Below are 14,668 nucleotides of genomic sequence, written 5' to 3'. Positions count from 1 at the left end.
GTATCTCATCTACATAGCTTTGCACAGACTGTACCCTATTTCTGAAGAGTGCTTCCTCTTCACCTACCATTTAGTATCATTAACCTTTACTTCTTTTAAAAATTTTTTCTTTTCTTTTTTTCTGGTTATATATATATACATTAATTTTAATAGGCATTTCTTTATGAATCATGTTAAGTGAGAAAAATTACTTCAGCTTTCTTTAAATATATGTGATACATGGCCGAAAATTATGGTAGATTTCTTGAGCTAGAAAATTTCATTGATCTTATGTAATCTTTGTAATAATTGATTGGTTTGTCATGTTCTTCCTAAAAAAGATATTTACTAGGGAAAAACTGAGTTCATGTCTCCTAAATTTTACCTGCTGTGGTCCTGGGGAAAATAAAAATTAATTACTTAGAGATTAGATTTAAAATAGTTACAATAAAAACATTTATAAAGTGATTCAAGGTTTGCAAAACATATATTATCTCATTTGATACTCAAGATCTTTGTATCTAGCACATAGCAAGTGCTTACTGAGTATTGATTGATTGACTAATTTTATTATTAGGGTAAGAGAGTTAAAATCATTTGCTTAAGATCTCACATCTAGTTAGATATCTGAATTGGAATTTGAACACATTACTATTCATTTTTTAAAATTCCATTTTAATTTAATGTGTTTATAATGAGGTGTAGAATTGGGATACCTAAATGAAATTAGGGTTTAATTGAGGTCTAGTGGCAGGTTCATGGTACAGGGAGCCAAATAGAGCTCTCCTGCAACCCCTTTGGATTCTGTGCAGGGATACAGAGTTAAATGAGGTCTAGTGACAGTGCAGGGTCCCCTGTAAAGAAATTTACAGACCCCAAAACCTAGATTGATAAAGGAGGTTTATTATGGGGTTTGGAAGTAAAATTAAAGTCCAGTTAGTAAAAAATGAAGGTAGAGATAAAAGGGCATAAGAAATAGGATTCCAGTGGACAGAGATTCTTGGCAGCCAGGCATAAGGCTGCCATGTTAGGAATCCCTGCAAAGAGAGAGCTCCAGTTTGGCTCTTTTATAGCTAAAGGGGCTTGTGGGTGATGTCCCAAGTTGGCTCAGATTTGGTGGGGGCTGGGACAGGCCCAGATCTCCTAATGGAATTCAAAAGAGTGCTTTTGACAGGATTTGTGAATCAAAAGTCCTAGCTTCTTGAATTGATAATGCATCAGCTAGGAGGGGCTGGGAATCAGAAAGGAATAAATCAATCTGAAAGGATTAGTTTCCCAAAGGGAGCACAACCCACATCATTCCCTGAAAGGATTAGTTTCTTAAAGGGAGCACAACCCACATCATTTAATTGAAGAATTTCCAGACACACGACTTAGCATAATCTAATAAGTAATAAATCAAAAGGCATTTCACTGAATGTCTAGTCAATAGATAGTTTATTGTTATTTTCAATTGTTCTAAAAAAATATACTTGCCACTTAAACAATAAGAAACCCATATCAAAATGGACCCACTTATGTGTGTTTGTGGGTGTGTATGACTTCCCAAGTTCCTATGTTAGGCAGCTAATTAGAAACCCCTAGAAATTAGAGTCCAAGCAATTTCTTAGCTCTGTGTTCTTTCCACATTGTCTCTTTGTAAAGTATGATCACCCTGTCCTAGTTGAGGTGGATCTTTCTCAAATACTCTCCCATATAGTGTCATTACTAAAATAGGCAATGGAACATCACTTCTGCTCTGCAAACGGCCATCACTCAGTACCTAAGAAAGAAAATGAAGACAATGGTCAATGATTACATAAGATTTAATCTCCATATCAATGAAATTTTCTAATTGAAGAAATCTACTTATTTTCAAAGAAAGCTGAAGAAATTTTTCTCTTACCATGATTCATAAAGAAATATCTATTAAAAATTAATGTATGGGGGCAGTAGATAGAGCACCAACCCTGAAGTCAAGAGGACCTGATTTCAAATCTGGTCTCAGACACTTAACACTTCCTAGCTATGGGACTCTGGACAAGTCACTTAACCCCAATTGCCTCAGCCAAAAAATAATAATAATAATAATCATGTAAGTTCTCCAAATGATAAGTGGTCAAAGGATATGAACAAATAATTTTCAGAGGAAGAAATTGGAAACTTTCTAATCATATAAAAAAGATGCTCCAAATCACTATTGATCAGAGAAATGCAAATTAAGACAACTGTGAGATACCACTACACACCTATCAGATTGGCTAAGATGACAGGAAAAGATAATGATGAATGTTGGAAGAGATTGTGGGAAAACTGGACACTAATATATTATTAGTGGAACTGTGAACAGATCCAATCATTCTGGAGAGCAGTTTGGAACTATGCTCAAAAAGTTATCCCGTTGTCCTTCAAACCAGCAGTGTTACTACTGAGCTTATATCCTAAAGAGAACTTATGAAATATTATTGTTCTATAAGAAATGACCAATAGGATGATTTCAGAGAAGCCTGGAGAGACTTACATGAACTGATAAGTGAAATGAGCAGAACCAGGAGATCATTGTACACAACAATAACAACACTATATGATGACCATTTCTGACAGATGTGACTCTCTTCAACAATGAGATGATTCAAACCAGTTCTAATTGTTCAGTGATGAAGAGACATCTACACCCAGAAAGAGGACTATGGGAACTAAGTGTGGACCACAACATGGCATTTGCACTCTTTCTGTTATTGTTTGCTGGTATTTTTGTTTCTCTTCTCCGATTTTTTTTTTCTTTCTAGATCCAATTTTTCTTGTGCAGCAAGATAACTTTATGTGGATTTAACATATATTTTAACATATTTAACATGTATGGGACTACCTGCCATCTAGGGGATGGAATGGGGGGGGGGAAGGAGGAGAAAATTTGAAACAGAAAATTTTGCAAGGATCAATGTTGAAAAAATTATCCATGCATATGTTTTATAAATTTAAATTAATGTATGTGAATAACCAGAAAAAAAGATAACAAGAAGAAATTTTATAAAAAGAAAGCTAAAGAAGTCAAAGTTAATGATACTAAAGGGTAGAGGAAGAGGGAGCACTTTTCAGAAATAGTGCACAGTCTGGACAAAGCTACTGTAGATAAGATATCCCCAGAAATGTAAATAGAATCGTTTGCCTCTATGACAAAGTGTGTCTTGGATAAGCCTGGAAAGGTCTATATTGGTCCTAGACTGCACAAGGTTTTAAATGCCATCCTGAGGAGCTCGAATTACATCATAGAAATGATGAGAAGCTACTGATAATTCTTGAGGGAGGGAGTAACATGATCCTACTGTGCTTCAGAAAGATTTTTTTTTTTCTTGTATGGAAGATGGATTAGAGAGAGAGGAGATAGGAAGCAAGGTCATCAATTAGGACTAGCTGTGTATTTGAGGCTGGCTTAGTTCAGACCAGGCCTCCAGTCTGGAACTTTATGTTTAATATGAGAATGAAATGAAGCAGAAATAAGTCATTCAACAGTTAACAAAAGGAGACACGCTTCACCAAGGCAAGAAAAGGCTAATGAACAAGGATATGCATTGTGGACATACATTGAGGCTTCCCTGCCTCTGAATTGTCTCTTGTGATCCAAGTATCAGATGCCTGGAGCTCTTTATGACTGTTTTATGTTGATGTAACTAGGCTGTGATAACAAAAATTAGCCAATCAAGATGCAAGGATGGTTTCAATAGATCACTCCCATGACAGGGTGGGGATAAACTGAATTAAGATAGTAATCAAATGAGTGGGAAGAATTGTAAGATAAATGGAGTTAGAAATGTTAAGTTTTGGAAAGCTATTGGATATTCATGAAGCCCTACATACTCAAGATTCAGGAAACATCACTTTCCACACTACTAGATGATGATCCCTTTTAATTTCAATCATTCTTCCCGTACCCTTTATGTTTGCCCTGGGTATCACTGCATCACTGTAGTATGGATTTATTAGACTTTATTCCTTCAACCTCACTTGATAACATTTGATTAATGGGGAACATGAAGGGGAAAAGGAAAAAATATATATATATTTATATAGTGACTATATGCCAAGTACTATGTTAAGAACTTTTATGGATTTTATTTCATTTGATGCTTACAATGACCCTGCAAGTGGATACAGTATTATCTCCATTTTATAGCTGAGAGTTATTTGAGGCCAAATTTGAAGTTATGTCTTCCTGACTCCAGACCCAGATCTCTAATCACAGTATCCCCTAGGTACCTCTGTTTACCATGATATGTTCTGTTCCTTATCACAATTTTCATGAATGCTGACAATCATACAACTATGATATGGAGGAAAAGTAATATAAAAGGAAGAACATTAGCCTGGACAGATATAGGAACACAATTATGATATGGAGGAGAATTCATATAGAGGGAAAAACATTCCCCTGGACAGCTATAGGAACCCTGATTGTCAACTCTGGCTCTACCACAACTCAATTTGAGCCACATAGTCTCTTCAGGCCCATTTGTAAACCTGTGAAATGAAAGGATGGTAATAAAGGATTCCTGAAATTTCTTCCCTCCTTGTCCCTCCTCACTTCCCTTTGCCATCCACCAAATTCCATAAATTCTGCATATCTCACCAGTAACTAACCAGGACTTCAGCTGCTCCATACTATCATCCAATACAAATGGTTTCAACATTTTATTTGATTACAAAAATCATGACTCCAAAACTATGGAATATTAAGTGAAAATAAAATGATGTTTCAACAACTTAGAATCATATTTCCTTCTCTACACTAATCACATCTGGTTACTATTCAGTTTAAAAGATATTTCTTAAAGGCAATATGACATAATGGATGGAGTGTTGGACCTAGATTCAGCAAGATATGGATCTTCATCCTATCTTTGTTACTGAAGAACTACTCAATCCTGACAGGTTGCCTAAATTTATCAAAACTCAATTTCCTCCCTTGTAAGATAATACTGGTAGTGCCCACCATTCAGAGTTGTTATGAGGTTTAGTGATAAAAAGGTATATAGAATGTTAGGCGCATCCTATCTTTATTACTGAAGAGCTAGTCATAAATTCTTTCCTTATCCATAGCCCAGTAAGACATTTTCTTCTTTGTTTCTCTATGGTTAAGTGGCCTGACTTTATCAAACCTTAGATTCCTCACTTATAAAATAATACCATTAGTATTTATCATACAGAGTTGTTATGAGTTTTAATTACAAAAAGGTATAGAATGCTTTGCATATTTTAAATAATAAGTATAGATGACAATTATTGTTATTCAGAAATATTCAATCCACCATCCTACCTCAAAGTATTGTTCAGGTACAAGTTGAGTGCCACTTAGCACTATCTGTGGGAAGACATAACTGGTGTTGAATGTGCCACTGAGGGAAAATGCTTCAAATTTGGTGAAAGCTGATCCAACTGGCTCACCACAAGTTTTTAAATCAGTTGTTTGGCACTTTAATAATGTGCATATCTAGATGAGAAAACATAAAAATGTTAGAAAATGATATGAAAATGAAAAGACACATTGTTTTTCCCACAACACAATCATACTAATACAGAAAGAGAGTAAGGTTTTCAAAAATCAGGAGCTTTATCTAGATAAAGTCATATTACAAACAAATTAGAGAAACAAAAAAGAAAATAGAAAATAGTATGACTAGGGAAAGAGGATATGACTAAATAAGAAATAGAAAGATGTATAGAAAATAAATGGACAATTCTGATTGTGTAAAGTTTAAAAGTTTTTGAACAGACAAAACCAATGCAGTTTAAATTTTAAAATTTAAAATAAAAAATAAATAACATTTAAAAATCAAACAATTAAATGGGGGAAATTTCTTGCATCTTTTCTTTTTTTTTCTCCAATAAAGATCTCCTATCCAAGATACATAAGAAACTAAATAAATATGAATAACTACCAGCAAATAAATTGTCAAAGGCGATTTTCAACGGAAAATATTCAAAATAACAAACTTACAAAAATGCTCCAAATGTTTAATGATTAGAGAAATGTAGATTAAACAATTTCAAGTTTCCACCTTATTCCTATCTTTAGCAAAAATATGAAAAAGAGAGGTAATTATGGGAGTGGACGCTGGAAGATAGATATATATTAGAGCTAAGAAAGTTATTTAGAACTCTATCCCAAAAGCGTCTAAATTATGCATACTCTTTGACTCAACAAATATAGGGGTCATACCCCAAAGAAATAAAAAAAAGAACTCCTTATGTACAAAGATATTATAGCAGTTCTATTTGTTGTAAGAAAAAATAAAGCTAGAAAAAAGGAGGGTTTCTACTAATTGAGGAATAGCTGAACAAAGTATGATATATGAATATAATAGAATATTATACGATAAGAAATGTTAAAAAGAATTGTTTCAGAGTAACTGGAAAGACATAAATGAACCACTACAGAGTAAAGTAAGCAGAACTTGGCCAGGAATTTGTCCTCTAACAACAACACTATAGAGACAATCAACTTTGCAAAACTTAAGGATTCTGATCATTCAAATAACCCATAATCATTCCAAAAGAATAGGTATGAAGCACCCACCTTGTGACAGAAAGAAGATAGAATCAAAGTGCAAAATGAGATACATATTCTTGGTTATTGAAAATGTTTGAATTTGTTTTGCTTGACTTTGCTTATTTGCTACAATAATTGCTTTTCTTTTTTTCTGGGGTGATAGGCAGGGAGAGAAAGAAGCTATTAATAATGGTGCCCAAAATAAAGAAAAGAAAAAGAAACACTAAGAAATCACTGAAACATTTTTTAAACGAACAAAAGAGAACAAAGGAATTTCAGAAGAAAGATAAGTAGGACAGCTATGAGATTTATATGTTGAATTTATTATTTAAAAAGAAAGTTCATGCGAAAGTTTCATATACAGTTGGGTTTTTTTTTTTTGTTCTACTTAGTAAATAGACATTTTCTTTTTTCACAAATTTCAGTATTAAAAATAAAATTTAATTCAAATTAAAAATAATAAAATTACAGGAGTCAATTTACATCAGTACTCTTTTTAAAATATGTGATGTGCTCTAATAGCATGAATAATCTAGCCAAAGCAAAATCCATTCTGGATATTTTGAAAAATAAATAAAATATTACCTGTTGATAATATTCTCCTTGAACAATATGAAAGTCATCAAAAACCCCTAGTGCATACACTTCATCACTTCTTTTCTCAGACATCTTGTAACTCAAGTGACAGCAGAGATCTTTTTGGCAAATGGTGTAATTTCCTGTGTCCTTAGTAAGTTCAGTGAAGGTAAACACATCAAAATAGATATTCCCAGGGAAGTTTGCCTGATCAGAAGTAAATGGCTTAGCATTCTTGGCATAGGCACTCCAATCTACTGCTGCAGGGTAGTTGGGAGAAGTTCGAGGCCTTGACTTTAGTTCTGATAACAATAGCTGGCCACTTTCTGTTTCCATGTCATAGTAATAAACTTTAACTGCCTCTGGTGCATAGATTCCACTCCCTTAGAATAAAAAACACATTCTTATTAAAATAAACAAAACTTCGTTTCATCCTTGAGTTTATTTATTTTTTAAAATGCCACAAATTCAGAATGCTAAAATCAGTTAAATTTAAGGAATAAAATCTAAAATTATTACACCATTAAAAATTGTTCATGGAAACAGCTAATGGTCAAAACGTTTGAGGTCTGATATTAACACTAGCTGTCCCAAATTTGACAAAGCATTTGATGTGATTGTGTTTCTTTCTCTATAAAATGGGGATACTTTTTCTAGGGATCTTATTACCACGAATATATTACCAGTTACTACAACTAATGATAGCTAATTTTTATCAAATCTTGAAAGTCAGTTAAATACTTGAATAGCATTCTCTTCTTTGACTTGTTAGAAATACAGGGATTCATGAAGAATCTGTGATGTTCCCAGAGTGAGAACTCTATCAGTGAACATTACAACCTGTGATTGAAAAGAGCAATTCTAAAGAAATGCTTAAAGCAAGGGTCACACCAGAGTGTGGAAAGTGGTTTGTACATATTAAAGCAGTATAGAATTGAGAACCATTAGGAAAAGGAAAAAAAATATGGTCAGCATGTGGAGAAAAATTTAGTTTATAACAATAATTTTATGGCATGTCTATTATTCAAGAATCAATCTAGCTAAATAAAGAGTCCCTCAACACCAGAAATATGGTTCAAAGATGACATATTTTTCATCCAAAACTGCTTATGAATGAAAGAATGGGTATTAATGAAGGAATGAATGAATGAGGCATTTGTAAATCACTATGTATAAAACATTATGCTAAGTGTTAACAAATAGAAATAAAAAAGAGAAACTTAAAACTTTTTACTCTCAAACAACTCACATTTTAATGAAAACAATACATATAAAACATGATGATTAGAATATATGAGAGTTACTATTTACATTAGTAAAATGAATAACATTGACAAAGTCATAAATCATTAAGAATTGGAATGATACAAAAAAAAGCATGAGTTTTCTGTTTATATGGCACTTTATGATTAATAAACATCTATAGCACAAGTATTATTCTTTTCATTTTAAAGATGTAGGAATAGATAAGAAATAGCACAAGTTATTCTCCTCATTATAAGGCTTAATCGGTTACTTCCCCAAGGTTATATAAAGAGTTAATGTTAGAGTTGGGAGTTATTCCTCCCCAAACTTTATTCATTATGCAGTATAGAGAGATATTTAATAACTTGATAACTTGTTAGTTATTCAAATTATACATAATTTAATTTAAAAAAAAAGTTTTAGCCAAAGATTAGAAAATAATCTATCCTGAAAACAATATTAGTTATCCTATGGGTTTGAAGAAATTGTTTAATTTCTATGAGCTTAATTTTCCTCGTCTGATGGAAGAATGTTCATTGACCCAGAACAAGTTGTTAGAAAGCATAAATGTTGTAATCAGTAGTTAACTAGTATGAAAAGCTAATGATTCAGTAAATTACCTGTCATTTGCATCCTGGTGTTGTGAGTATTTGCTGAGAGAAGATTGACCCTCATGGCTTTAGCCCAGGATGAATGGAATGGAACAGCAGACAAGAGGGGCAGAGTGTTCATCCAAGCTGTGGGGAACACTATGCTGTCCACTTGGAATTTATCCACCAAAATTACAGCAGGATCATAAGAAAATATATCAAAGCAAGTGAAAATGCCAAACTTTCCAAAAGGTGTATCAAAGGTCACATAAGATGAATCTTTAGGGAAGTTGAACTGAACTTCAGTTGCAAAGAGATTGTACTATTAAAGAAATGGAAGGAAAAAACAATAAGAAATAATCCACCAGTAAATATGTGTTTAATATCATATGAATGTTTCCTTCATATATGGGTCAAGAGAGTTACATAAAACTGGGGTACATTAATGAGAGGAAATTTTACATGGCATTTAACCTACATATGTGAAATGAAGAGTTTATCTCTTTTATCTTTATCTTTTATAGGCATTTCTGCCTATATATCTTCCTTTTTTTTTCACACTGCTGGCACAATACCACAAAGGTGAAGGCCCTCATCATATTATGCCTGCAATATTTCAGTAACCTTCTCATTAGTCTCTCTCTCTAAGAGTATCCTATTTCAATCAACTACCAAAGTAAGCACAGGTCTGACATGTCATTCCTCTTCAAATTTGTTCATGTTCAAATCTTTGATTTCATTCCTCTATAGTCTATTGAGGCTAAACAATCAGGTCTTTGGCCCAGTATGCTAAAGATCATAAGATGTCCCTAGCAATTGTACTCCTTCAGAAGCAAAGAAACTACTGAATTTAATACAAGATTGGTAAGAATTATTACCTAAAATAGGAAATGACCAGATTACATCAGGGACACTCCTTTCCTTCAACCAACATCTATATAAAAGTAAAAAATTGTTGCATCTTAGGGTCTTTCTTGCCCATTTCCCAAATGAATTTGTGTTCACAATTGATTTGATTCTGTTGTCATGTTGCTTCTCCCAGATATATATTTTATGGAGTTTGCTTCAAGTTGATTTTAAGAAGCTTGATCCTGGCAAGTAGCCTGGTTGGCTACTTAAAATTTTATGAAACTAATTAGTTCCTTTTACTCATTATAAAGTATGAAGCATGAAGATAACATTAATGCTAGTTCTTTGCTATACTTGTGCAAATCAAAAAGCTAACACTTATAGTCAATCAGATTAGTATCAGTCAATAAGCCCTTTTTAAAAAATTCACACCTGAGATTTTTTTTTTGATCTGAATAATGCTCACATTATCTGTTTTTCACTTTGTATTATGTTGTCTTAAAGTTGTTTTATGGAGTGTCTTGTGTAACATTTTTAGTCAACATGCTATACCTGGCAACTGCTTGATGAGAAAAGAAAAGAAAGAAAAGTGATTGGCTAGACAGTCAGTCAAAGCTTATTCTAATGAGTGCAGGATTTCTACCTCTTTTTCATAAGGTACAAAAAAGCCCAGAAATTCTGTTAAGCCCAACTTAAGTATCTCTAATATCTTTTTTTATCAATGCTCAGAGCATGATGCTCCAAATTTAATCTTTTTTTTCTCTTTCAAATGAGGGATTTAATCAATAAGAAATGAATGTTAATTATTTTACTATATATAATAACTTCTTACCTTATGGTATCTGGCAATCAGTTTCCCCTTTGAATCAAACACTACATCAGTGTTGTATTGATACCGACCATCAGATGGGCAGTTGAAGTCATTGACATCACATTCTTTCTTGTCTCCAATACTTGCCACCACATAGATAGAGTTCTCTCTGGCCAAGCAGCTAAGTCTTTTTTGCACTGGTGAATAGCCAAATCTAGTTCAAATTTGAATTCAAGAGGTGGATTTATAGATGATTGTTTTGTTGATCATACATACACAGTATTATATCAACAGCCTAAGTAGTGGAGAATGTAATGGAAAATAAGTCACTTATCCTCTAAGAACACTCCAGGTCTAAATCCATGATAGTATGAACACATTTAAAGTTCTTATGAACATTTACCATTCCATTAATTGTAATCTATTTTAATAATTTCCATTTCAAAGTCCAAAAATGTCCACTGAATCATGTTGCCTTATACTTGGATAGTCTGAATCACTTCTGGGCAGATAAGGTGTGTGTGTGTATGGCAGGGAGGGGTCTTGGATAATAAGATTATTGATGTCTTCCTGACTCTGAAATTCTGTTTTGCTCATTTTTGAGTCCTCTGGCCCTTTACTGCAAAGATCAATAGTAGATTTAGAATGGATAGAGGCCTTCAAACCTAACCTCATGATTTTGCTGAGGACTAACAGTTGAGATAATTTAAGTGTCATGCTGAAGGGTTCATAAGCAGTCAACATGGAACCAAAATTTGAATTCTAGCATGTTTTCCTCTACTACAAGGTACATTTAAATCATTCTTTGAACTTTTTTCCCCTAAATAAACTCTTTTCATTAAAAATTAGGAAGACTTGAATAGAATTCTTTATGCATTAATTCTTTTTGATAACACAGTCTCTTAATAAATCTCCCTCCTACCTTTCTCTTTCAGATTAAATAAGACATAGACTAATGCAGCAAGAGAATTGGATTCTGAGTCAGATGGTTTGGGTTCATATCCTGGGTCTTTCATATATTTGGGTATGACCCTGGAAAATTCACTTCTTCAGAACTTCAATTTTCTCATCTATGAGAAGATTATAATACTTGCCTTGCTTTTCTCACAGTTTTGTTTTAATGATCTAATTAAATAACATAAATAAATGTTTTGTAACTATATAACACCTTTAATTGAAGATGATTATTAGTATTCAGTTACATCAATCATATCAGGTTCCTGTATTATCAGCTCAGGAAATGAGAACAATTTAGGACCATGAGTCCTCCTGAACCACAGTCAAGTATACAGTGAATGCTCTTTGCACTGGGAAAAGTTCCAACACTCTGCTAAGTACTGTCATTCTAAGATGATCTATGATAACAAAATACTTGCAACATCCAGTGAATTTTTTTCAGAGACCAACATGAGAGTTAAGGTTGTGCAACTCTTGTTGAATCTTTCTCCTATTAGTAATTCTAGACTTTGATTTCCGGGAGACAGCAAGTACCAAGTAACAAAATTCAACATATGAACTTCATTTTATGTACACAAGTTGTCCCTGAAAAGTGTTATCCAAATAGTCACTTTTAAAGCCATTAAGAAAGGCTGATATTCAGAGGGAAAGTGTGGTAAAATCTTCGTAAAATGAGTAAACTCTACAAATAATGTCTAGCAAATGCAGTGTTTCATACAAGATATTATTGCACTTGTTTATTCAAAGCAAAGTATACCAATATTGGTCCTAACAATAATGATGATATCCTCAATGGACAGGTAAACAGACTTGGTTACTTCCATTAAAATTATTAATGTAAACATAAGAAACAATTTTTAATTTGACACAGTTATCTTTGTATCATTTATACTTTATTATATATAAATATTATTATGTGACACTAGACCTATGATTACTATAGTATAAGGAACTACCAATGAATAAAATCCTTCATTAGTACAGATTAGCATCTTTGCATTTTGTAAACACAAAATCTTAATCCATTGAAAAAAGGTACTTAATGGTAACATTAAAATATATAAAAATGTCATTAGGAGCCAGACATACTAAAAGAAATTTGTATATTAAAATTTCACTTGCATCAGTGGGATTTTTATAAACACTTTTGTGAGTAACAACTCTGCTTTTTATAAATTTTGGTCCTAAATGTAATAAATTCATGGTAAAAGTTTTTTCTGTGTATGAATATGTATATATATATATATATATATATATATATATATATATATATATATATATATATATATATATATATATATATATGCTGAGTGTTCCACTTTTTTCCACTAAAGGTGACATGTTACAAATAACATTGTTTATGAAAAATTTGATTCATTGAATCCAGAACATTGGTGTGAATAAAGCCTGATTTCTTAACCTCCCAGCCCAGAGAGTGGTTTTATGGAGTGAAGAGATTCAAGCAGAATCTACTTGAGAGTTCATAACTACAGTAATATTTTCTGAACTTGTTTTTCAGGATCTATGTGTTTTAGAATGCTGGAAGAAGACAACTACTCTATCTTGTGATACATAGGAACTACAGCATTCTGTTACATAGATGATACAGATTTTTGCATATTTTAAATTAATTTTTGTGGGTGGGGATTTGGCACTATTGTTTTACTGTCAAAGCAAACCAATGATAGGTGTGGAGTTCATTGGTTAAGATCTCAGCAACTCAACTCAATTCAAAATTAGGGCACTAGGTGAAAGAGTGATATTAAGTTGTCCATGGGCATTCTGTTAGTATTTGTCAGTGGCAATACAAAATCAAAATAATACTGAGGTGGAAAATGCCTTCCATTTGCAGAGAGATAATTATGAAGACTGAATGTGAATCAAAGCATAGTATCTTAATTTTTTGTTTGCTTATTTGGTTTCTTTCTCATTTTTTTCTTTTGGTGTGGTTTTTCTTGTACAACATGATAAATATGGAAATATGTTTAAAAGCATTACATATATTTAACCTACATCGGATTGTTTGCTGTCTTGGGGAGGAGAGAGGGAAAGGAGGAAAAAAAATTTAGCATTGAAAAATGTCTTTATACTTTCTATAAAAATAAAATACTACTGAAAAAAGTTAACAATAAAAAATAAAGTTAACTGTGCCTTTTATAGAACCATATCTTTACTTATACAATAAAAATTATAAATACCTGTTTGGTTCAATACATGGAATCCAGTTTACTTGAGGGTCTGGGATGTCTTCTAGATATGGGTAAATGGTTTCCCTTGTGAAATCCCAGCCATGAATTCCATCCTCAGGGGTCACGATAATTTGTGCACCCTGCTCAAAACAATAGAATTATAGAATTTTAAATCCAGTAAGATACAGGTTGTCATCTTAAAAAAGGCAAAGATCTAGAGAATCCATGATTTGCTTAGTTACACAGATTGTTAATTGAGAACTAGAACCCAATCTCAAGAATCTAAGCTGAGTTCCAAAAGGATCACAGGATCATTGATATAAAGCTATAAGGAAACTTGGATATCATCTGATCTAATCTTCTCAAAAATCAGAATAGCCCCAAAAATGTTAAATGACTTTCCCAGTAGCAGAAATAGGATTTGAATCCAAATCCCCTGATATCAAATCTAGCATTCTTTCTATCCTTACTAAATCAGAAACAAATCAAATCAATTTCTCAATATGAACAAAAGCACAGAGCCCTTCAACTTACTTACTCTTTATGCCCCAACATCTTGCCCAGCAAGGATCCATACCTTCTCAGCTGCCAGTTTGATTGCTTTCTCCAAAACGTCCAAGTTTTTGTTCATCAACTTCAGGGCATCTTCCTGGGAAACAGGTGTTTCTGTCCTATTTGGAAGGATAACAGCATGTTCATATACAGCAGCTACAAATGTGTCTAAGGCATCAATCCTGAGGACACAGACTGCTAAAGCTATCACACAAATGGGGAACCAGGAAGTAACCATGGCTGGGGACAAATGACTGATAAAGAGAGCATGAATACCAGGGTATTTATATGTGGGGAAAAGCTACATATTGTGTCACTGTCACCTAGGGAGTATATCAGTAAATATATTATGCAATCCAACATTGAGAAAGAAGGTTGTGAAAGACAACTGTTA

The 14,668-nt window shown here is 32.9% G+C and overlaps 1 protein-coding gene across 1 annotated transcript; it reads right to left on the bottom strand.

The window, feature by feature from the left end:
* Window positions 1-1,401: 1,401 nt before the first annotated feature.
* LOC141565958 (vascular non-inflammatory molecule 3-like) lies at window positions 1,402-14,543 on the bottom strand. Its single transcript, XM_074309808.1, has 7 exons — window positions 14,300-14,543; window positions 13,732-13,862; window positions 10,598-10,790; window positions 8,947-9,238; window positions 7,091-7,464; window positions 5,273-5,446; window positions 1,402-1,741 (listed from the first exon to the last, which is right to left on the bottom strand). Exons 1-7 carry the CDS (start codon window positions 14,510-14,512, stop codon window positions 1,586-1,588), a joined length of 1,533 nt encoding a protein of 510 aa, XP_074165909.1. The 5' UTR covers window positions 14,513-14,543; the 3' UTR covers window positions 1,402-1,585.
* Between the last annotated feature and the right edge of the window lie 125 nt (window positions 14,544-14,668).

The sequence above is a fragment of the Sminthopsis crassicaudata genome, chromosome 4 (genome assembly GCF_048593235.1).
Source record: "Sminthopsis crassicaudata isolate SCR6 chromosome 4, ASM4859323v1, whole genome shotgun sequence".
Taxonomy (NCBI): Eukaryota; Metazoa; Chordata; class Mammalia; order Dasyuromorphia; family Dasyuridae; genus Sminthopsis; species Sminthopsis crassicaudata.
This window is presented reverse-complemented; position numbering and strand designations above follow the sequence as displayed.

Excerpts from the sequence above, each read along its gene's own strand:
- LOC141565958 (XM_074309808.1), bottom strand. The coding sequence starts at position 14,512 with ATGGTTACTTCCTGGTTCCCCATTTGTGTGATAGCTTTAGCAGTCTGT. Across the intron at positions 10,791-13,731 it reads CCATGTATTGAACCAAACAG|ATTTGGCTATTCACCAGTGC; the intron begins GTATTTATAATT and ends AATTTGAACTAG. Across the intron at positions 9,239-10,597 it reads TGATTGCCAGATACCATAAG|TACAATCTCTTTGCAACTGA; the intron begins GTAAGAAGTTAT and ends TTTCTTTAATAG.